Source organism: Stegastes partitus, unplaced genomic scaffold (genome assembly GCF_000690725.1).
Source record: "Stegastes partitus isolate 25-593 unplaced genomic scaffold, Stegastes_partitus-1.0.2 Scaffold652, whole genome shotgun sequence".
Lineage (NCBI taxonomy): Eukaryota > Metazoa > Chordata > Actinopteri > Pomacentridae > Stegastes > Stegastes partitus.
This window is the reverse complement of record NW_007578383.1, coordinates 147,555-171,739: the sequence shown is the minus strand read 5'-3', so window position 1 is coordinate 171,739 and position 24,185 is coordinate 147,555. Positions and strand designations below refer to the sequence as shown.

The 24,185-nt window shown below is 40.5% G+C and overlaps 2 protein-coding genes across 3 annotated transcripts; one reads left to right on the top strand and one right to left on the bottom strand.

The window, feature by feature from the left end:
* Window positions 1-429: 429 nt before the first annotated feature.
* Window positions 430-8,930, bottom strand: LOC103363320 (uncharacterized). 2 transcript variants are annotated; one of them, XM_008290026.1, is made up of 8 exons: window positions 8,893-8,930; window positions 7,152-7,238; window positions 6,527-6,699; window positions 2,110-2,240; window positions 1,662-1,732; window positions 1,405-1,560; window positions 996-1,058; window positions 430-846 (listed from the first exon to the last, which is right to left on the bottom strand). In XM_008290026.1, the coding sequence occupies exons 2-8, from the start codon at window positions 7,210-7,212 to the stop codon at window positions 725-727; spliced, it is 777 nt and encodes a 258-aa protein (XP_008288248.1). In that variant the 5' UTR covers window positions 7,213-7,238; window positions 8,893-8,930; the 3' UTR covers window positions 430-724. The 2 variants fall into 2 exon arrangements, with proteins under 2 accessions (XP_008288248.1, XP_008288249.1); XM_008290027.1 differs by having other exon boundaries at window positions 996-1,055.
* Window positions 8,931-11,860: 2,930 nt separating this feature from the next.
* Window positions 11,861-23,818, top strand: LOC103363319 (histone-arginine methyltransferase CARM1-like). Its single transcript, XM_008290025.1, has 15 exons — window positions 11,861-11,923; window positions 12,602-12,728; window positions 13,026-13,151; window positions 13,247-13,416; window positions 13,686-13,790; window positions 14,851-14,961; window positions 16,683-16,860; window positions 17,673-17,763; window positions 19,875-19,956; window positions 20,502-20,587; window positions 20,765-20,854; window positions 21,052-21,189; window positions 21,492-21,581; window positions 22,252-22,330; window positions 23,621-23,818. The coding sequence occupies exons 1-14, from the start codon at window positions 11,861-11,863 to the stop codon at window positions 22,274-22,276; spliced, it is 1,482 nt and encodes a 493-aa protein (XP_008288247.1). The 3' UTR covers window positions 22,277-22,330; window positions 23,621-23,818.
* Window positions 23,819-24,185: the final 367 nt, after the last annotated feature.

Here is a 24,185-nt window from a genome sequence, read left to right as displayed (position 1 = left end):
ATGCTTTTGGCTATTTTTTCCTTTCTTAGAAAAGCAAAGTCTATGCTTTAATAGTATGAGGCTTTTGATAAAGCCATCTTAAACAAATGTATCCATGCAAAGAAGGTATTTCCAAAGAAGTTTAGGAGGAGAGATGGTATCGGTATCGGCAGATACTCAAAGTTGAAGTATCGGTATCGGAAATCAAAAAGAGGTATCGGTCCATCCCTAGTAAAGATATCAGTTACCAAAATTCATGTTGTGATACATAAGAAAAAATTTCCTAGTGTTCAACTTGAAAGTGATGCAGTTACTGGAAAGTAATGAAATTTAGAATCACTTGTCATTTAATTGATATTGCACAGGGGTGTACTGACTTCTATTTTATACTGTTTAACAGACTTCAGACATCTTGATGCAGTAAAAATGACAGAAAATCACAAAAAAAAATAGCATTTCAAGTTTAATAAACGGCTGCCTTACAGGTACAGTGTAGGTCATTTACAGAATTCCAGTCATTACAGAAATCTGACAACCAGCATTACAGCTCCCAAATACGAAATTTTAAATGTTTGCATCATTCACATGTGCAGTGTGGTTCATCGTCCAGTGCAAACCCAACTGCAGTAACCCCTCTCTTCAAACAACAAAGCTCCTCCTTGCATGCCCAGCTCAGACGCCAACCCAAACCCTTTCAAGTATGTAGGACAGCTTAACAGCTGAGGTGGGGATCCATCTGGATGGTTTAAATTTTCCGTAAAGCTCCCAGAACACACAGGACCACCGCTGTGACCAGCAAGACTCCGCTGATGAGTCCAATCCGAATCCAAGGAAGATCTTCCAACTGGTGAGACTCAGATGGGATGTCTGGAAGGAGAAGAAAGAGAGGAACATCACATAGTTAGTTTATTGTCTTTCTCTGTCTCTGACTACTAGTTTGCGATTATTGTTTGCTGTTTTTTTTGTATTTTTTTTTTCCCTCTTGATTTTCTGCTGTGAAGTAGACCGCTGCTAACCTTTGTCTGGAAAGAATGTCACCTTCTCCTCAAAAGCTTCCATTAGCTGTGACTCTGTTGCTACTAGAAATAATAGCATAAAATAATGAGTCAAGTCACACGGAAGAGATTACATGCAAATACACAAAATTCAAGAGCAAACTGAGAAAAAGAAAAGTTACCAATCTGACACAAATTGCATAGAATTTTGGAAGCAAATGCAGAAAACCCAACTAAATGCTGAAATGCTTCAAGTCACACAGAAACAGTGCATAAAATTGGCCACAAAAAAGACGTTTCTAGTCGATTCTGTTCTTTGATTCTTTCAATGAACACTACATTGCTGATAGTGAATCTTTCCGCTGTACAAAGAAGTCTCTTTAAACCTGCTATTTTTTTATATTTTCCATTCTTACTGGGAAAGGTTCACCTGGCATTGGTTGTGTGGAATCTTCCAGGAGAACGGGTAAAAAATCGTGGTTGGACTCAGTGGTTTCAGTCACCTCCTCTGCCCAGGATGCTACAGGCCAGTGAGATGCAGTGACCCAGTCCTCTGCTGCTGTCGTTGCCTCATCAGGATCGAAATCTGCATTGAGAAGTGACGCGTTACTGTGATCGTACAACATCCTCTCATAGCTGACAGGTCTGCTGATTAAACTACATTGTGAGAATAGGAATGGCGATTACCAGTAAGGATTCGTTCCAGCACAGTCAACGTGATGCTCTCTGGTATCCCAAGCTTGGGATCGTCAGACTTCCTGAAAATAAAATTAAAAATGATTACTGGAAGTGGTAATTATAATACAACAATTTTATTGTTGTTATGTTATGTGCACAAATATAGCAATAAGAAAAAAGTGCATTCTGTCAAAGAACGGTTGGGAATATTTAAAGGCATTAATCAAACCCTTAGAAACAAAACAAAAACAAACAAAAAACAACTAGCAAAGGGCACCTTGTGGGCATATTTCTACTTTATTTTCTAAAGACAGACCTTTTGCCTGTTTCTTGGAATTTTACTGGAGCCTTTTTCTAAGCTTTGGGTGCACCTAAATAAAAAAGTTGACACCCCAGTGCGGCAGATTTGTTGGTCTGAGGAAGTGCCCACTCAAAAAACTGCAGCTAAAGCCCTTACCTGGTTCTATACCAACACTGGTACTCTCCACTGTCACTCATAGTTGGAGTCATATAAAGATGAAACTCCTCATCAGTGACACTCATGAGAACAGTATCGGAATCAGGCGACCCATAAGTAAAGAGTGAACCCTGTAAGTGAAAGGAGATGTTCAGATGTTCACTCAGTGTAGACCCACAACAGCTCAGTTAAGCATCAGATTATTCATAGCCGTGGATGTTAATGATTTTAGCAATTTCTAGGTGTGTAATCAGTGACAAAGCCTTTATTTTCCACCACATCATTCAAACAGTGCTTATAATTGTGAACAAGCTTTTAGGGCATCTCTACTGGGATTTTAGTGTTTTCTTCAGGTCTTTGAGGCTAGAAAGTTTCCTTGCCATCACTCTAGTTCCTCCACAGATTCTCGATGAGGATTCAAGTTTGGACTCTGCCTGGGTCGCTCAAAAATGTTCATATTGTTTTCTGTAACCATTTCTTGACCACTTCAGCTATATGTCTTAACCCTTTTAGCCCTGAGCTATTTTTCAGGCCTTTTCTCGAAAATTACATACCCATAATAAAAACAGTATATCTCTGCAACCACAAGGTCTATTTGAATAATTCTTGTGTCATAATAAAAGGAACACTTGTAAGATTTGTTCAGATGTGTAAATTTCAGTATATATGTTACTGGTTAAAAGTAACTGTCGATGGCACACACACAACTTTAAAAATTTCAGGTTCGCCTAAAAAAAAAAAAAGCAGTTTTAGGATAATTATCTCTTTGGAATGATCCAGCTGCAGCTCTAAACCTCTCCAAAATCATAGCACAATATGTGAACATTCTCCCTGCAAAGGTTGACTCTGAAAAAGTGAAGTAGAATAAAATTACTAAGTTTTTAATCCAGACAGTTCAGGCGAGGTGACATTTTTGGACACTTTGGCACATTTTGGCACACTGGTGACCATCTGAGTGTTCTTATGTACAAACTAGATATTTCACTTGTATTTCACTAATGGCGTTCAATACATTCAAATACCGCAGTGTTTTAGTTTTTTTTTAATCCTACCAGACCGCTGTCTGTGTTACGCGTCGTGTGCGTAATGGCGACTGGACTGGCTGTGAACCTCCTACGATGACGCGCGGCCCAATCTCCGTGATGGATGGGCCGATTTCGGTGATTGAACCCTCCTTCGAATCGTTAGAGCCAATAGAAGATAGCCATTGCCACCAAAACGAGATTGACAGCACTTTTAGCCAATCAGAATCAGTAGACCGCCATCTTGTATTCTCGCCGCTCGCTCCCTCGTTCACTTTGCCGAAGCGCCCTACGGTTCACACAGCCTCCCAGAGACGGGTGACGTGCTTTCCGTGTGGCACAGGAAGTATTACTAACTGATTCCGGTGTGGATTTACCGATAAAATAAACTTTTCACGGCAAAACAGCTGAGGTAAGAGACATTTTACAACTACAGTTTGACGAAGCGGTTTCGGTTTTTGCTGTTCTTTGGGTTGTTTCTCGCTGATGCTTTGGTTTTAGAGAGCTTTGATGGATATGTTTAGAATCTGGGGACTCTCTGCTTCATTTTGAGAGGTAGGTTGTGCGTCTTTCATAACGTACAGTAGCGACAGAGCCAGAAATGTGACGAGTGGGTTGACATGGTGGCGCTATATCGATTTGCATATTTGATAATTAATTTAGTTGGTGTTTGAGTTGTGTTTGAGGCATGTAGAAATGGCTGATATGTGCTTGTAGCCCAGGTTCTGCTGTTTAATTTGATGTATAACATCACTATATTCTTTCATGATGAGTGCTTTGTTTCACACTATTTCTTTCTGTAAAACGGGCTTAAGGGGTTAATCTTGTCTTGCTGAAAAGTCCAGTGCTGCCTAAGGACAAGTTTTTCTGCAGACTGTCTAATGTCTTCCTTCCGAGTCTTAATGCCTTTTCTCATGATGCCGTTGAAAAGGTTTTCTGGCCTGTTGGCTGAAAAACATCCTCAAAGCATCACATTCTCCCCATCATGCTTGATTGTGGGGATGGTGTTGTTAGGATTGAATGTTTCTTCTTTGACCAAAAGTTCTCCTCTATGTCCAGGTGGGCTTTTGTGTGCCTGTCTTGGAGAAAAGGTTGTGATCCTTGACTTCCTAATGACCTCTTACACTGTTGTTCTACCAGTGCTGGCATCACTTTGGGTTTCCTACCACACCTATGAGATTTTTCATAGTGTGGAACCCCTAGTGCTTGTTGGTTATGATTTGCACTTTTTCCCACTGGCCACAATTTAAGACCTGCAAAAGGTTTTGTCCTTGATAAGCATGTATTACCGATAAAATGGTTGACATTAAATGCAAAGTTTAAGGCTTACTGGACTACAGCTTGCGATGTTCTGTTTCTTCCTTACATCAAACAATAGACACCGTAACATTTATGAAAATAAATATGCATTCATGTTTGGCCATCTGCAGTATACCGTACATTTTTTATCGAAATAAGAGTGCTGCCGTTCCTGGTCCACCACACTTCCAGATATGAGGGAAGAGTTCTGGAGATCTGAATATAGCATGCTAGGTCAACCCCGGCACCGTCATGTACTGTTATGGAGCGCTCAACTTCAGGCTCTTGAGGGAGAAAGCCAAGAAAGTGGCAACATGTCAGCACATGTGAAGAAGAAGAAACAGATCAAGTCATTAAGATTCTTGGAAGTCTGTTGCTCGTTTAGTTTTGAGACGACTTATGTCACACTGAAAACAAATACGTTACACCAGACTCACAACCTTTTATATCCTGCATGTTGCGGAATGTAATTCGGAATAGTAGATGCATTGCATTTATCCTTTCAGTGTAGATGGAAGTGTAAAAAGGGTCTAAATCCAGTTTTACATTTCCCATTTTCTTGGACAGCTCTCATCAGGAGGTAACATGTCGCATGCATGTTGCCAAGAAAACTGCCAAAGTGATGCAAAGAAACACCATACAAGTCACCCACTGTGTATGATCAGTTTTCTTGCGACTGACACCTGAATAATTTGATTGTACTGACCAAAACGCAGGACGCAGTAGGAAGGAAATTGTCCAAGACAGAATTCAAGGTGCAACAAAAAAAGCCCCAAAAAACAAACAAGGCACAAACTGGGAATGCTGGAATGCATGGCAGGAAGAACAGAGGCAAAAGAACACTGACAACTAAAAGATGAAAATGCCAGACATCAATGACTGACTGACAGTAGAATACAGGCAAGAAGTCCGCTTAGTCTGTGAAAGTCCATTTATAGGCCTCTGAGAGCCTGAAGAACATTTTTTGTTGGCAAGAACTCAAGGCATTGTATCAGGCAGACACTACTCATCACCTCACTGTTACCGTTCCTATGGTGAAGCATGGTGGTGGCAGCATCATGGTATGGAGCAGTCACAGGAAGACTGAGCAGCTCCCTTGATTATACACCTGTTCTCTACTTCCACTCCTTGCCATATTGTTTTAGTAGCTAGCTCTCCAGTTGTATGTGTTCCCTGGTAACCCGCTGGTGACAGTTTTTGTCAACACCTTATCTCTGCTTTGCCACGTGGTTGCGTTCAACAATAAACCCAAATGGAACTGCTCTCATTCTGCACTTTGGTTCTCCTCTCTGCACAGTGCCCACTCTGTTTAGATGCTATCTGGTGAATGCTTATTTTCAAGCATACTGAGGTCTTTACACTTGCATTAATCACATCTTTGATTGTCATAATTGTTGGTGCACACATTTAGCCTTGTCACACATCCACAACATCAGGCCAATGAAATACTGGAAGCAAGCACACACTTTGCTGGAAAGGGGGGAAAATTAAGTTTAAGGGAGGATATCACTCTCAATACAACAAAAGTGTTTGATTTGAAGGAGGATGAAAATCAAAGGTAAACATTTTGGTTTCTTATATTAGACTTTCACACATTTGTTATATCAACCATACAGTGGGCAGTCGTATGGATTTGGGAAAGACATGCACAGCTGATAATGAGTTGATTTCATGAAGTGGTTTTAGTACCAGTCATCTAAATATGGCAAAACAAATACCTCAGACCAAACTGTTCAATTTCATCCTCCTACTCACCCCTGACTGTGAGCCAAACTGTTGATAAGGTTTTTCCTCCTTGCCAGATGCACTCATACATGTCTGTGTCGCTGAGCATTGTTTGGTTGAGGACTACCGACCAGTTTCCTTCCCTAATCTGCTCATCTGCTGGAAACTGGACCCGGCCCTGGAAGTTCATTAATAGACTCAGAAGTCCTCCACATATGATGGAGTAAAATTTTGAATTTTTCAGTTTAATTAATTAAAGCAATCTAGAGATTTTTTTATATATATAGTTCATTGGGACATCCCTAGTAGAATGATTTAAGCAAACATCATTCAACTACTGCAGATGCCAATAACAGAAAGGCGGCGCTAACCTCATAATGTTCCCCCACTGTTGACTCCCCTTCCCGCAATATCGCCACATCCTGCCCCACTGCTTCCCAGTGGACAGTTCCCTCCTCCTCGAGGAAGGCTGAGCCATTACAGTGCAAGGTGGCAGACTGTCCATAGTCCACCTGAAGGGTCAGCGTCTTCGCTATATGAAAGGCTTGACGGAAATAAAGTGAAAAGAAAAAAAATGAGGCAGAAACACAGATGTAAAATGGGGGTTAAATATTAAGGAGGAAGTATGAGGATAAGACTGACCCCTAATCATGGACAAAAGAAGATAAAAGAGAGAAGTAAGTAGGAAGGAAAAGCTAAACAGAAAGGGGAAGTGTATGACAAACACACATTACAATGAAATTCAGTGGCTCCTTGTGACTTTAGCAGTATTGACTTTTGCAGATCCAAAGAAAATTAGCACCAGCTGCCACTGATAAAAGACTATATTAAATTATCTTAAAGCAAAACTGGATTACTACAGAACCGAGGATTCAGTTTGTGGTAGCTGCATTGTTTTGACTGAATTCATAAACCCTTTACATTTGCAATGTCAACCACGGGACAGAACACATTCAAGTGTCTCCTGGGAGCGTTTTTAATGAAACAGATACTCACCACTGCAAAGCCCTCCACAATGAAGACACAACAACAGCAGCAAACCACACAAAGGCAGCATCTTGTCCCCGTCGTCCACCTACAGTTCTGACAGAGAAAGAGCCTCATTCAGAAGACCGTCCAGCTACTATGGAATGATTTAAGCTGAATGACAACAGAACATGAGAAGCCAGCATACTTGGGCGTACGTTACAAGGGGATGTAGGGCATATGCCCCCTTGATAATTACATATACTTGTTGGGAGTCTTTTTTCTTCTGAGCTGAGTCTTATATTGCTCTCAAAATATAAATATGTATTTGCATGCAGGCAGGTTGATCGCATGGAGGAGCAAAAAGAGGAGGAGGTTCGATATGAAGACATTTTTTCTTTAATAGAATTGCACGTCGATGTGTAGACATGTTCAGGTCGGGACTCTTGTCAAACATGTGAAGCTTGGGGCAGATTGGATAATGTATATTGAAGTTACCACAGTTACCACATCACATTCATTTTCATGGTAAAACATTGAATTTCACCAACAGGGCAACAGTCCGTTTGTTGTTGTATAAGGCTGCAAATTACAAAAAACTGCACCAAAATGGCTCCAAGAGGCATTTTTGTAAGTCTCATGTTCAAGGAAAATATTGTGTCACCATGGCAACAGTGTCAGAAGAAAACTGAGATTGAGTTCTCTATTTAGCATCATCTTACAACTCAGCTGACCACATTTTAGGTGTGTCTGGTTCATCTGCTAGGACTAGTGTGTCAAAGTATACTGACAGTAACTTCCTGTTACCAGTAGACGGCACTTTAGCTTTAAAAGTGAGCAGAACTCTTGTCAAACAAGAGAAATTTTGAAAAAGATCTGATGTTTTCTCTTTTTTTCATGTCAAAACCAGGGCTGCAAATGGCAAAAACTGCACCAAAGTGGATTAGTAAGTGAATTAATTCAAAACAGTCCGATGGTGCTTCAGGTATGGCTCCAGCAGGCATTGGACAAGACTTTGTAAATGTAGATAAAACCTAATGTGAAGGCCTAAGTTTTGTACGGGTGCGATTAAATCATTTTGCCACAATCATACCAAAAACTCTAAAAAAAAAAAAATGTAAAAATCCACTTTTAAGCACATCTGAGGCATGTGCAAAGCTTCATGAGCTTTTGAGCACCTTTACCCCGTCCAAAGTTTGATTAATTAGTAATAATAACAACGACCATCATCATCATAATCATCAGCATCATCATCAGCATCATCCCTACAGATACAGGAGGGCCTTTGCACCACTCGGTGTTACGAGATACAAAAAACGGATCTACAGGAAACTATATATTTGAAATCTATACATTTCAATACAGCTGTAAGCACATGTAATTTAACATTTAACTTTGTTTACGACTTTAGTTTTGCCTTTTTATTTTATTGTCATTGTAGCACATTTGGTTCCCTTTGACATGTTAGAAATAATAATGCCTGTTTGAGGATGTGTTTAAAAACCTTTAAAAATGTGACCATAGCTTTTAAAAGATGATTTATAATCATCTTAACTCTGGCTAAAAAAAAAAAATAAATCACCAAGCAACAAGTTTCTTCAAAAGCTTAGGAATTCTGTTTGCAAATAAGCATGAAGCAATTTTTATCGTATCTAAGCCAATTTAGCTGAAACTGACAGGGCCAACTGTAAACGGCTGCATTTTTGACATAGCTTTGGCATAGTTCTGCATCACAGACGGCAGAGCAACAAACAAAACAAACTGTTCTTACCGAGAAATGTTGAAGAGATTAAAGAATCCTCTGAGGCCATGAGGATGCCATGGCCCTGTGTGTGTTTTAAATAGCAGGTGCCTCCTCTCATTTTACAAGACTGACGGCACCAAATGCTGCCTTCAAGGGCTGTGGGAAATATCTATATTAAATGGCACATCAGTCAAAGTCAAGTTAAGAGCAAGAGAACTTGTCGCGGCCTCGTTTTCGCTCGCTGCCCCAAATTTGTGTCCTCCCTGTTATTTACACATTTTCCACACTGCAAGAATTTACCCAGGCTGGTTGAAGTGGTGGATGGCCTCATATCAATGAGTGTCCCTTTCCTGTTTGTTAATATTCTGCTAATATTCAAACAAAGCTTTCTTTTCCATTTTACATACAGCTGATTTTCCTGCACTGCCAAGCTCGGGGTATAAACAGGCCACACAAGACCGGTACATTGTGCTTAGCTGGCAGCCTGCACGCAGGAATCGGACACCAGGAGGCACGTGGCAGGATTCCTGCTCGTACATAATATTCAAAGTGCAAAGGAAGCCTGGGGAGGGTCCATTTGGAGAAATGAGGTTTACAGTGTGGTAACATGATCTCTGTTTAACACGGAACATACAAGATAAATATGCGATTGTTATTGAGTTGTGAATTTCGTAGGAGTGTATGAACAGTCCTAAAAACACAAAATGAAAGAATATAGATCAATAACCACACGCAGAAATTAAATTTAGACAAATGCGACAGGCACTTAAACATCTGTTTGAGGCACAGTGAGGTCCTAAAGGAGACATCACATATGCACAAGTCATAAACAACTCTCCTCATTGACAAGAACAATGAGACCTGTAACAGATGGCCTGACCCCACAGCCTCAACCTCAGACACTGACGGTCCACAGAAGAACTGTGGCAAGTTCGCTGAATAACCTACCTGACAACTACACCTCTAAAAACTGAGTGTACTGACGACAACTGGTGCTTTTAAAAAAGTTACAGAAATTTTTCCCCTTCATGTAAAGTTTATGCACGGACAGAAGCCATTTGCGGGACTATGTTTGAAAGCATCCTCCCGAGCGCCTGAAATCTCTGCACAGCAACATACATACAGTGCTGGAGGGAGAAATGTTATGTGTCATATGCGCATGGTTCATATCAGCTTTCTGAAATGTTAGATGGCACGAGTACAGTGCTGCCTGTGTGTGTTTCCACCATCACATGTGACCACCAGGACTCTCACTGATGATGCATTCAGCTTCCATGGGAAAAACTAACTATGCCAATTTACCCAAGAAGTGAGCTGTAATTGCCGTTGCTGTCTGCAGCCATGTCTGTTCTAATGTTGGCTAAATCAACTTCGCTGTGACCTAAAATTACCAACAAAAAGTGTTTTAAATGTCAGTGAGTTTACTATGAATGCCTCTCCAATTTGAGTTTGTGCGATTCATGAATCAGATTATTTACATTTGTGGAAAACATAAAGATCATATATATGTGCCTCGCAAAAAAAAAATATAGCTGACAGGTTTAGCATCAATGCATTCAATTACTGAATAAATAATATTAAGGATACTATGCCATGAGCTTTTCATCGACACTCTATCAGTAAGCATTTTCTTTATCTCAATTCTTCCTGCGTATTTGAAACATGTACAGATGTCACATTCACTGTTCTAGACAAGATATCAGACACAGGTAATGGGACAGTTGGGCATTAGTTCTCTCTCAGGAGTAATTTTCATTTCTTCTTTTCATGCTACAAAAGTATTGAAGAGAAAAGACATTCTGTAGCCAAACTGAATCCGAAAATGGCGACCTGCGTGATCATTGGCATGTTTTTGTCTGCAGTTCATATCCAGTGAGTCAAGACTACAGACATCCATACAGATGTGTGTCATTTTCCATTTATGTAATCTGTGTTTTGTCCTTATTTGTGTGATTTTCCCGCTGCAAGTGCGTGAACATTATCCAAGAAAGATAAATCTCTGCTAAGATAAAGTCCGTCATGTGCTGCCTGTAGTGTATGTTCTTGACTCTGTCAACATTTAATGTGTTTAAGAGTTTTTCGTGTTCTTGCAGTCATGCCATTTGTCCAGCAGAGGGAGTGTTGGTAGTGTAAATCAGCATCATATCTGATAAAACAGAGTGGAAATCAGTGCATGATACAATAATTAGAGAATATTGTTTTCTGTTGCATTCATATCATTTTGGCAGCTAGATCAGAGTAGCATTTATTATTATGATGATGATGATGATGATGATTATTATTATGATTATTATTATTATGGGTATTTCTTTGCTCCTGTCAGATTTTTGCTCACTGTGATCTTTTTTTTCCACTTAAATATAAAATACTCCACCTCTACACTGTAAAAAGTATATGTAGGCTGTAGTTGCAGTAAAATGCTGAAAAGTACTGTGGATTCTATCAACTTGAAATTATGCACTAAATCTCTGAGTTTATTCCAAACCTCCTCTCTCCATCATTCCTTATGGTTTATGAGTAGTTTTTCTTACGCTATACTTACTTAATAAGTAAGCGCTATTTTCTAACGCTATACTTACTTAATTACACTGTGAGACTCCAAAAGATGACACTTATGTTTGAAAATATTATAGTGACTTCTGTTTACTGACAGTAGTTGTGAGGTCTCTCCTAGTTAACCTCTAGTAACTGGATTAGGTAGATCCAAGTTTAGCTCTTTATATTAAGCTCCAGCATCATCAAATTCAGCAAACAATAAAGCAACATGTAAACTGACAAAAGGATTTCCAACGCTGTTGGGTCGAGTGACGCCGGAGCAGAAGTTTTCACACAGAAAAGCTACAATTTTTCTTTCCCCCCACTGCTCTCCCTATTTTCCCTCATATTCTTCCCTCCATCTCTCCTCCCATTTTCCTCCACTCCCTCCCCTCCACCTTCTCCTCCTCCTCCTCATCTACTTTTCTTCCCAAACGGTGGCTTCCTTCCACACTGAAGAATGGAGGAGAGCAGTGAGGAGTCACTGTCTTTCTCCGTCAGGGTCTTCACCCTGCAGGAGGAGGCGAGATCTGAGGAGGCCCACATGGAGACGCAGGAGGAGGTAAGGCTGGAGGAGGCAGAGGGCTCACTTTACTGTTCTGATGAATTGTGATTCAGTAAGATGCATTTCCACTAAGTTGGCTTAGTGTTACTCTCACTTATTATCAGAAAACACAAGATAACAGCATCATGCTGAGCCAAGGACCTCACAGAACATGAATGTGTCTAATTAGTCTGATTATTAATGTGTGAAAGGTCTCAAATTGTTAATATGTGACGGCATGATTTACAGCAACCTGACTGGATTTCTGCTGGAGACACTTAAATTGGTTCATAAATTATTCATAGACAATATGGAAGTTAAAGGAGAATTATGGTGAGCTGTACTGGCAAATTATATCTGATTAGCTACCTCACTAACTAAGCTAACAAATGAGGAAATAATTAATGAGATGAGGGTTATGTTAGAATTGTATTTGCACTGTATTTTACAAACTAGTTACCAATTTGCTGTAAAGACATCAGTTGACTCCACACCACCTTGTGCTCAGCTGTGATGCTACATGTGCTGCAGACAGTGTGTAATCAATGGAGATGAAACCATGGCATGAGGTGGACATTATCACATTAATTTCTATCTAGTCTCGTCAGCTGTAATCTGGTTTCAGATGAAACACTGTGTTCTGGTTGTGTTCTGAAGGAGGAGCCGCTTCAGGTGGAGGTGAGCACAGAGAAACACGTCAATGTGTGCAGACAGAAAGCCGAACAGGAACTCACTGTGCTCCTCACCAACGGACTGGAGGCTCAGCAGCTCACTGTGCAGGACGGTGAGTACTGGAGGACCACACAGACACAACATACATGCATAAATAGAGAATACCAGGGAATGTTGCTTTAGTAGTGGAAAAAAGAGTGAACTACAATGGAACAGTAAGTGCAGTACCAAATGAAAAACTTAAATCACATCAGTGTGTGCAGCCTTTGTCTTTTTCAAGGTGTCAGGAAATCAAAATACTACAAGCCATCTGTAACACAGATACTGTCTGTAAAGCAAAAATACACAGTTAAAGTTGAGATAGTTTCAAACTCCAAGTCTCATCTTCATGTGTTGAAAATCCTTTCAGCCAACAGAGCATCAGTTTTTCAGTTTACCGTTTGCGAGGAGATGGACTGCTGCCAGGTCGGAGGTCAGTCCTTCCTGGTCACCCTCGGCAAGCTGAGCCTTCTGCTGCAGTTCAAAACTGCAACTGGTTTGTACAGCGTATTCTTTAAATTAATCCTGCTTATCTTTGGAAGGTCAGACTTATGTACCTCTGAAAACACCTTGTGATCTTTGATTCTTCAGATATGAAGAACTTTCAGAGGGTATTGAAGCACGGGGATGGTGAAGACAGAAGAGTAGGATGCAGAGATGAGAGAGGGAACGAGGATGCAGAGGGAGGCCATGCAGCTTCGACGAGGCATCCCACAATGTTTGAAACAAGGACTGAAAATGCCCCTACACAGTGCTACCAGGTAGACACTCACGAAATTTGACATTAAAGTTTGAAACTTCTCTGCTGATATGTTGATTTCTTATCTTCAAAATGTAATCACCATTATATGTATCATGAGTATGATGTGTGCGTGGATGCTGTTGTGACCTTGTGAACTGTGCTGCTGCCTGTCTTTGCCAGGACACTCTTGAAAAAGAGACTTTTAATCTCAATGAGCCTTTTCCTAGTTGAATAAAGGGTAAATAAAACAAAATAAATATTTATTGTCTTGTGTGTGCCTGAGTATAGTTCCACAGCTGTCTGGGCCTGCATCAGAGTCTACTTCAGGACTACCTGAGGACCGCCACCTATCAGAGAGCCATTTTAGCCAACGATGCTGACTTCAGAGACAAGGTGGGCTCCTACATTTTTATACATTGCTTTATTAAGTGTACAAATTCTGTTTATCTTGTCAACAGCAGATGTGTCCTATGTGGTACTATGGTTTGTTCTGTACCTCCTGATTACTGTTGCTTCTACTTTAGTTGGTCACATTTCTTCTAATACTTGTAGAAAGTGCCTGTGTTTTCAATGTAGTCTTTCTTTTGATTGCCTAAAAGAGGAAATACTTGTCAATTTAGAATTAATGCAACTATTGAGAGGTGATATCATTTTGAATGAATTGACATTTAAGGGATTTTGCACAGGGGCTGTATTCACTTGTGTTGTTGGCTGTGGAGCAAACTCAAGTATTAGTCTTCTTATGTCTTTAAGTCAAAGCTTTGAGGTGTGTTTGTCCTCCTTATCCTGCTGCAGCATGAATCCTTCTCCCTAAAGACGCAAACCACAGACTGTAGTGCCATTTCTCCTTGATCAGTGTGGAGTCACATCAATGCAGGTGTCTAACTCCAGAGTAGCAACTCACAAACTTGGAATCATCAGTAAATAGGACTTTTTTCCAGTCATACACTGTGGAATGCTGGTATGCCTGAGCACATCCCAAGCACGTGATTTAGAAACTGCCTTCACTCTTGAAAGACCAGACAGCCTTTCTCTGACCATACACTGTATCTGTATCGATCTGTGAATAAAGCTATTTTAGTATTTTTAGAATGCTTCGTCCCTTATAAACCTTCAGGGGGTTTGACGCTGCCTCTATTTGTTTAAAATAGCAATTTTCCTTAGTTCTGATGTCATGTGTCCCACTGTTACAATACTACTTTGTGAGCAATGTTAAACCTGACACACGGTTGTATTTCTTATGAACAGCTACAAGTTGATTTAGTTGAACAAGGCTCTGATGAAACAATCAAATAAAGTGTCATCTGAATGCTGCTTCAGTGGAAGGTGACCTTTCAGATGGATCGTTTGAACACATATCTTTTGGAAAAAGGCTGCACATCATCTGGACTCATCTGGTCACATTACAACAAAAATCCCATTTCAAATCCATTCTGTCTTCTTGTCTCTGTAGGTGGTTCTGGATGTGTGCTGTGGTTCTGGTATTCTGTCTTTCTTCGCAGCCCAGGCAGGAGCTTCCAGAGTGTACGCTGTTGATTCCAGCCCAATGGCAAAATACACAAAGGTCAGCGCATTGTCCATCCGTCACTTTTCTCGTCATATTGTTGGCTTTGAAACAGCGAAAGTTCAACAGTGGATTTTAAAACTATTCTCCGCAATGAAACTATTGTTTCACAAACCTACTAGCAAGACTCGAATCTTCTGACTGTGAACTCACATGCAGAGTTTGGAGAATAATGTGATGTGTGCTTTGGCCGTGCTAAAGCCTTATGAGAAACCACAGCGTTGCACTAACAGCACACACACACACACACATGCATGCACACAGACTTTTAGTACATACATCACATGCAGAGCGTAGCATTCTGGGGAGTTAATGGGTTGCGGCAACATCTGGCCCAGAGTTCAGTAGGATAGGGGCTACAAGGAGATGCTTATGCACAGCACAGGGCTTAGACCCATGTCTGGGGATTGTATCAACTTTTTTATTAGTCACTGAAGCACACTTCCAATACAATGGAGATTTAATTAGTAAGCTAGAAGTCAGTTCTACTTAAAGACCAAAAGCCCCTTACACAATCCTGCTAGGGGTAAAATGTGTTATACATTTATCACAAACATCCATCTCGCCATCCATTTTCTTTTGCTAATCCGGGGTCAGATGACGGTGACAGCAAGCTACGGAAGGCGTTCCATATTTCCCTCACCTCAGAAACATTTTCTAGTTCCCCAAGACATTCCCAGGTAAGAGATCCTTCCAGCAAGTTCTTGGTCTAACTCGTGGTCTCCTCTGAGTTGAGTGTGCCCAGAAAATCTCCAAAGGAAGATGTTCAGGAGACTTCCTTGTCAGAAACCATTTCAGCGAGATCATTTCAATGAAAAAGAGCGGCGACCTTTGATGTCCAAACTCCATCTCTAAGGCCCAACTACCCACCAGAGGAAACTCCTTACGGCCATAATCTCATTCTTTTGGTCACAGCTCAAAACTTATGATCATAGACGAGAACTGGAACAGAAATCTACTGGTAAATCAAGAGCTTTGCCTCCAGCTCAGCTCCATCCTCGCCACAATGCTCCGGTACAATGCCGACATGATGCTGCCAAAGTAAATGTGTCCATCTAATGCTCCATTTGCCCATCACTCATGAACAAGATCCCCAGATGCTTAAATGGTTTTGCTTGGGACAGGAACTTATCCCCAACATAGAATAAGCAATCTGTCAGTTTCTGCATAGCACATTGTTGTACACATTCACTCAACTTTAATAATTATTGGCTGCAGTTATATGCTATTTTTATGCCCTTTGCACAGATAAAAACAAACAACAATATTTACATAACTGCTAAATGTAAAGGTTTGAGCAGGTGTCTGATGTATTCAGAAGGAAATCTTGTACATGTCTTTAAGCACTGAATTCTACAGCCTCCACAAAGTCCACTTTTATCCCAAACTACTGTTGGAGTTTGGATTTTATTTTTACAAGTTTGGAGATGGATCAGTCTCCGAATACTCTGACAGCCTATAAACACAGTGCACAGTGTCTCCTGCAGATGACCTACAACACAGCATTATTTCTGGAAGCACAAAACCACGAGAGGAAAATGAGGAAATGCATTTTTTGTTCAGGGTGATGAGACCTCATCTGAAACACTGAGACTTAATAAAGTAGCAGATTCCAGGATTGTTCAGGAGAGTCTCACATACAGAGTCCAGTGTGCTGTACTGTATCTATCATTGTCCTAGTTACGTGGCATTAATGCAGATGTTTTCTGTCTCCTGTCCAGATCCTGGTCCAGAGTAACCACCTCTCTGAGCGAATCAGAGTCCTGGAGGGGGAGGTGGAGCAGGTCGACTGCCCTGACATGGTGGACGTCATCATCTCTGAGCCGATGGGCTACATGCTGCTCAATGAGAAGCTCATGGGGAACTTCTTGTATGCCAAGAAGTGGCTCAAACCCAATGGTGAGAGCAGACAAAGCAAGGGGAAATGATCCTTGTGATTTGCGTCATTTTTGCAGTTTTGATTTCTGTCTGAGGCAACAGTTCTCTGCCAGAAACAGGTGAAGATTGCTCCCTTTGGATTTGGGGTGAGTTGTTGAGACCTTGGAATCTTGTTCATGAATGACTCAAAAAGAGGATGGACAAATGAATAGGTGCAATGTCAGCAGTCCCCTGGCTGTTTTATGGGACTGTTGTAGTGAAGATGGTGCTGAACTTGAAGGCGAGGCTCTCGATTTATGTTCCAACACTCAGCTATAGTCATAAGTTGTAGGTAGTGACCAAAAAATATATTGCAGGTAGAAGCGGCTGAAATGGGTTTCCTCTGCAGGATGGAGTTTTAGAGATATGGTGAGAAGCTGGAATATCTGGAAGAAGCTCAGAATAGGAGCCAGCGGAGGTGGTTCAGACATGTGATTAGGATGCTTTCTAAGCGCTTTCCGTTGGAGGTTTCTGGCTCCATCCAACCAGGTGGACACTCTGTGGTCGACCCAGAACACATTGGATATGTTACATATCCGATCTGGCCTGGAAACACCTTGGGATTTTCCAGGAGAGTCTTGAAAACATTGCAGTGGGAAGGAATATCTGGTATAATCTGATTAACCTGCCACCTAAACCCAACCCCTGATGAATGGTAGACAACAGACCGCCAGATGGATGAATGGATTTCTATCATTAAAACACTTGTTTCGGACCATTTTATTGGTATACTTGTGACCGTCTGTAATGTTTAATATCTTATTGTCTCTGTCATTGTTTCACTGCATATCCAGGTCTGATGTTTCCCTCCTATGGCGACATTCACTTGGCTCCCTTCACTGACGAGCAGTTCTACTTTGAACACTACGCACAAGCCAGTTTCTGGTCTCACACACACACAAGCATGCTCAGACATAAATCCATGCATGAGGACACAAACACACTGGCTCCCTTTCTTTCTTTCTTTCTGTCTCGCACACACATGCATATTCTCAGTGTTTGACCTCAGTCAGGCATGTTTCCTGTTGGGTGTAAAATGCTTGGCTTCAGTCCTGACTCACACAGAGGGAAAAGGGTTTGACTTACATGCACTACTGTGGGCTGATCTTTTTGTTAAATGTGTCAGTATATAGTATCATTTCAAATGGCTGAAGAATTATCGTTTCAATTTATTAACTATTAAATAACCAAGGTTTGAACAACCAATAGTTAGATTGAGCAGAGTTGTGTCCAATTACTGTATATTATACTCACTTACTTTGACATGATCTAAAAGCTGCAGTAACCAGACATCTATCCATCCATCCATTATCTATACACCGCTTAATCCTCACCAGACATCTAGAAAAGGCAAAAACAAACACAAACAAAACAAAGCAAAAATGCCAGAATTTGAAAATACAGCCCTACCCCTGCAGCTTTCCTCTGTATGTCTTAAGCCAATGCCACCTAATGAGTGTAAGCATAGGACATGCGCTTTAAACAGGCAAAAACAGCCACGATAAAAGTCAAATTAACATTATGATTTTGGGTAGTTTCCTCTCAGACCATGTAGATTACAATACATTGAGAGGAATTTTTGCCTAGTGATTCCAAACAATATAGCCTACCCCAGTTTTTGGCGAACATTTTGTAGCTAATTATTGAATTCAGTTTAACTTTAGTTCATTTCAAAGTGCTTTCCATTGTAAGGTTCCATTTTTACCATATTATAGTATGAAGAGACGCCCAACAAATCCAAAGATTGTCTGGCTCAACCAGTTTGTGTGATGGTAATTATGCAGATTTCCATTCTGTGTTATTACAGTTAAGCATATAACAGCGGTTATATGTTTAACTGCTGTTATATGGGGAGGCACCTTTCACCTTCCTGTTGAGACATCAAGCTTTCCACTGCCTGCATATACCAGCATGCATTACACACGAGTGTTCAAAAACGATCCAGTTCGATTCCAAATGTTATTTAAGAGGGAAACCTGGTGCCCACAGCAGGAAGTATAGATCAGTACAATGCTTTCCCCTTCACTCTAATGTAAAAACGAAAAAGGAATTGTGTTAATTTGCAGCATTTTACAGCCTACACCTATTTGTTATACTTTTTTTTTTTGTATACAGATTAGATGCATTCTGCTGTATTGCTGTACTTCTGCGAAATCCCTGCAAACAATGTGACCTCTGTTTTGCAGTTTGCTTGTGCATGCAAGTGTCCCAGTGTGTGTGTGAGTGTCGCTATGCTCTGTGCCCTTCACTGCTCCACCAGTATGTGCAGGTCAGGCTTAGTCAGCCTTGAGGAATGAAGGTAAACTATAAACTGATGTGTTTGACCAAAGCAGAGTGGGGGAAACATATTCATTTATACTAATTAATGCAGCATCACTGAAGGTTTGAAACTTTTTCCAACATGTCACAGTTACGCCAAATGCATTTGAAACAATAATAAAATAATCAAAATAGCAAGACAAGCAGTGTTTAATTCAGTAATTTGGATAATTCAGTTTCATTTCAACTTGATTTTATTTATATCAAATTATAACATAATCTACATATTAAGATCAAGACCTTACAATATAACAGAGAACCTTTGTGAACAAACCTGGTTAAGTGGGAAACTACCATTAAATGTCTGCATGCTTTTGAGACATAGCAACACAACAGTCTTCTGTTACATTCATCGTGGTCTCGAATACATAGATTTGGAAATCACTTGCTATCTGGCCACATGAGAGGAAAAACCTCTGTATGCACAATTTTAACCACTGAACCACTGACTGTTTGCCACTTGTTAATGCTACTACTAGTGTTCACTGTGCTCTAACATTATTGTTACTAAATAGTGCAGTGTTATGCTTTAAAAGCTTTGCATGAACGCCATGTTAGGTAGACTGTTGAGTGAGCTAGCACTACAGACTCCAGTACTCACACATTAACTACTAAACGTGTCAATCAGCTGACTGTACCGGTGATTTCATATCCATTTTTCCCTGCTTTCTCTTCAGGCAGCAGAAGAGCTTCTACGGTGTGAACCTCAGTGCTCTCCACAACGCTGCAGTGGATGAGTTTTTCAGGCAGCCTATAGTGGTAAGTTGCAGCAAAAACTCAGTGACAAAACAGCAACCGTGCTGAGAGATTACTGTGTTGTCACTATTGTATGTTACACAGCGCAGTAGTAGTGGAGATTTCGAAAATTGTACATACAAAATATATCAACAAAGATCCTTCTGTTATTTTCTTTTAGCAGAAAACTTGATCCCAGTGACTCAATCATTTTAAATGGATTTATTTAAGCAGTCTGCAGGTGATGAAGGGGCAGAGACATTAAAGAGGACTGAACAGGGAGCAGCTGCTTTGTTGTTTATTCAAGTTATTTATTGTTGCATTACATCAAATGGAATGAACAGCAAGTATATTGTATTGTTTTCAATAATTCTCATAATAAAAGTAGAATTCAGTGTCAGGTTTTCCTTCACTTTTGCCCTCTGTGGCAGGAAAAGTTTGGAACTTTAGTTTCATTGTGTTACAGTTTAGCCTAAAAACTGTGTTCTTAGGTTAAAATGTAACACAATGAAATGTTTTTTTATTTTATTGTAGGCAAGGAATTGTATTAAATTTGGTGCATTTTCCAGGACACCTTTGAAGTGCACATCCTGATGGCCAGGTCTGTGAAGCACTGCATCAACTTCATGGAGGCTAAAGAAGAGGATTTGCACAGGTACAGAATTGTGTTTACTAAAGCCTGATCAGCAAACACCCTATTTAGCTTATTTAAAACTTTAATAAACGGTTTATAATGCAGTCTAAAGCATATATGAGGTTGATAATACACCTGATACATACATTATGCATACACGTTACAGTATAAATGCAGAGATGAAACCTGTACTTCCAGAATGGAGATTCCCTTCGTGTTTACTCTGCTCCAGTCTGGTCTGGTCCATGGATTCGCCTTCTGGTTTGATGTGGCCTATCGCGGATCCCAGTAAGTAAAACTCTATCTTCCTTCCAGTTTGACTGATTGATAGTTTGAATGATTTTCAGTGTGGACAGACGGGATGGATAGAACATTCTTTAGAAAGGTTTGCATCCGAGCAGCTGAAAATCCTATTAACTCATGTGTCCCTCATCAGAGGTCTGTGTGCAAGGATGTGATCTCTTAGGCTCTTTGTGTGTTTGTAGGTCCACGGTGTGGCTCTCCACAGCTCCCACTGAACCTCTGACCCGCTGGGCTCAGATCAGGTGTTTGCTTCAGACGCCACTCTTCGCTAAGATGGGACAAACTCTGTCTGGGACGGTGCTGCTGGCTGCGAACAGCAGGTACATGTTGTTAAGGATGCATTACCAACAGAAGACTCCTGTGTGTCCGCTTCCACTGATTTATCCTCTTCTCAAATTAAAACCAAATTTTCCAATTATTTGACTCAATTCATCAACCAAACTGAATTAGTTTCTGATCTTATGTCACCATGGTACATGCAATATGCTCATGTCTGTCCATCCAACCACCATAACAGAAGCTATTCAACAAAAACATTGTCATTTAATCAAGCTGACTCCTGGAGGTTTGTTTTCATCCCGTCTCCTGTAAATGTACCGACCTTTACCTTTTCTCACACCAGACAGAGCTACGACATCCACATCACGGCCACAGTTGACCAATCAGGCTTCAGATCTGAAAACATCCTGGACCTCAAGAACCCTTTCTTCAGGTCACTTCTGTCTCATCTCTGATACATTAATTAGAATTGATTCATTTAAACACAGTGTGACAAACTGTAATATATTAATGAAAGTTCTACTTTGTGTTGCTGTCTTGCCCAAGTTAAAAAAAATAAATATTGGTGTAACAAAAATGTACATTTTTGAAAAGTAATCAAAGCAACATTTTACTGCAGTCGTTTGTATGTTTATATATCTTATGTCAGACTGCAGTTAATTTGTAAGTTATTCAGAACTGAAATTGACTTTTTAAAAGGACTTATTTTGTCCAGCCGATAATCAAAACCTCTAAATGACTTGAAATAATTTACATTCATGAAAATATTTGAAAGGAAACGCAGCAAATCCTTAAATTTAAGAAGTTAAAACCACATATAAAATTACTTTTGACTTGTTTTTGTAAATAATTGTTGGAAATTCTATCTAGCATAAACATTCATATTTTCTAAAGTCTTCATACATTTTGAATACAGAAATCAGATATATGTAGTGCTGGAGAAAATATTGAGATCTCTTCACAGACAGTTTAACAGGCATGTAGGCATTGGATTTGGAGGTGACAACGTGTATCTGTTACTCACCACCAGTCTGCTGCCGTCTACTGAAGAATTTTGACCAGAACCTCAAATTTGCACTTAATTAAATTGTGATTCTGTGCAGGATTCCGTCCTGGTTCCAAAACTAGAGCGCTGAGAGCCGGAGGTCCAGAACAGGAGGCCTTTCACCTCCAGGATGCAGAGTGAGTAGAACAGAAGGTACCACAGGATCAGAGCATGCACAGGTTCCACACTACAGTTGTAGTGCCTTTAATTATAAAAATAATTAAAGCTGCAAGCAGCGTTGGTCGGGTCCTCGGTCTGCGTTGGACCCTCATGCCCGTCTGACCGTTCTTCAAGTTAAACCTGCTTTAAGTTGAAGGAGCCATTTTTCTGTCTTTGCTCAGCCTCAGACTGTCAGTGAGTCACATGACCTGCTGCACTAAGCTGTGATGATGTCATCGTTCAGCATGTCCCTTGGTGAGAGAGCTGAGAGTTTTACTCGCTTTCTCTCACTTTAACTCTCCCATACAGCCACAATTTTCATCAAATGTGTGTAAAAACAGCATAGTTTTGTAGGAAATCTTGTTGGGAAGCCCTCAGTGTCATTTTTAAAGCTGTAGGACCTTTAGTTTATTCTGTAGATGACCAACTGACACAGCATGTCTGGACATGCCCCCATTGACACCCATACAAACTATGAGCCGAGGCTGAGGCAGCTCATCAATTTTAACGGCTCGCCATTCGAAAACCGGTTGAGAAACGCCAAATCCCTTCAGAACTTTTGTACATCAAGGCCTTCTCTGTCTCCTCTGCGATTTTCAAGTTGGTACGATTTACGCTGTCAGACAAGATAATTTTTTCCCAAAAGAAGTTTTCACGGATTTTCTTACTTTGAAAGGCAAATTGTGGACTTCCTGTTTGAGATAGGTCAGGGGTGTCAGCGCGGGATTTGTGGGTCTCATTGAGACGAACGTTTTGATGTTGGTTTGATCTCTGTGCGACATTCCTACTGGGCGCTAGGGCCATTTTAGTGTGTTTTTCTGTAACTAGGTGGCGCTAGAGAGCATTTTCTTGTTTTTTTTTTCATTTTATCAAATTTTTCGCCGATTCGGACATGTATGCCAATTTTGGTGAGTTTTTGAGCGTGTTTAGGGGGTCAAATTAAGGGTAACGCGTGCGTCAGGAAAATAATAATAATCGGAAGAAGAAAGAAACGAAGCGGGAACAATAGGGTCCTTGCCCGCAGGGCAAGGACCCCTGCTTGCTGCAGCAAGTAGGGGTCCTCGGACCCTAAAAATTAAAAAAAGGAAAAGAGAAAATCTTATTTCTTAGACTTTTTGCTTTACAAAGAGAATTGGCTCTTGTTTCAACACTCTCCACCACAGCCATGATGTAGCTTTTATCCAGGGCCTAGAAGTCATCATGTGGATGTGCATGTTTTTTTTTTCTTTTTAATTGTTAGTAACACTCTGTCTCTTTCATCTCCAAAGGAACCTCATAAGGAATCACCAGCCGTCCCACCTCCACACACCTGAACTCAGTAATTGTTCTTATAAACATTTTGCCAGTAAACTTCAATGCTGAGAGTAAAGTTAAAAAAAAAAAATTGTCGTCATTTTTAAAGGTGACATCTGTGTAATATGAAGTTCGCACAGATATTACATCTGTGAAACTGTATGTCACATGTTCTGTGATTTAAAAAAAAGTATTTTACCTTCAAGCACCAGCAGTTTTGTCTGCATGTGTTTAATGTACTGTAATAAAATGTCCATTCACAAACTGTGACAATGACATTTATTTACTGTTGCATGCAGATGTGCTGCACCACTTAACACATTTACAATCCTGACTTTTAAAATTGTCACTGTGACTGAGTTTGCAGGCTACTACTGATGCAGCCTTGCCGTCCTCTGCTGGACCTTCAGCGCTGTTACAACCACTCACATGCATACTGCTAATAAAACTTTGAATATAAACACAGGCAATGTAAATAGATCGTTCAAATATTGTGTGGAGACAGCAGGTGACCCATGTACAGGGCTGCAGTCCCTGATG

Excerpts from the sequence above, each read along its gene's own strand:
- LOC103363320 (XM_008290026.1), bottom strand. The coding sequence starts at position 7,212 with ATGCTGCCTTTGTGTGGTTTGCTGCTGTTGTTGTGTCTTCATTGTGGA. Across the intron at positions 1,059-1,404 it reads TTCCACACAACCAATGCCAG|TAGCAACAGAGTCACAGCTA; the intron begins GTGAACCTTTCC and ends TATTATTTCTAG. Across the intron at positions 847-995 it reads GACATTCTTTCCAGACAAAG|ACATCCCATCTGAGTCTCAC; the intron begins GTTAGCAGCGGT and ends TTCTCCTTCCAG.
- LOC103363319 (XM_008290025.1), top strand. The coding sequence starts at position 11,861 with ATGGAGGAGAGCAGTGAGGAGTCACTGTCTTTCTCCGTCAGGGTCTTC. Across the intron at positions 16,861-17,672 it reads GAAGTGGCTCAAACCCAATG|GTCTGATGTTTCCCTCCTAT; the intron begins GTGAGAGCAGAC and ends CTGCATATCCAG. Across the intron at positions 20,855-21,051 it reads GTGGCCTATCGCGGATCCCA|GTCCACGGTGTGGCTCTCCA; the intron begins GTAAGTAAAACT and ends GTGTGTTTGTAG.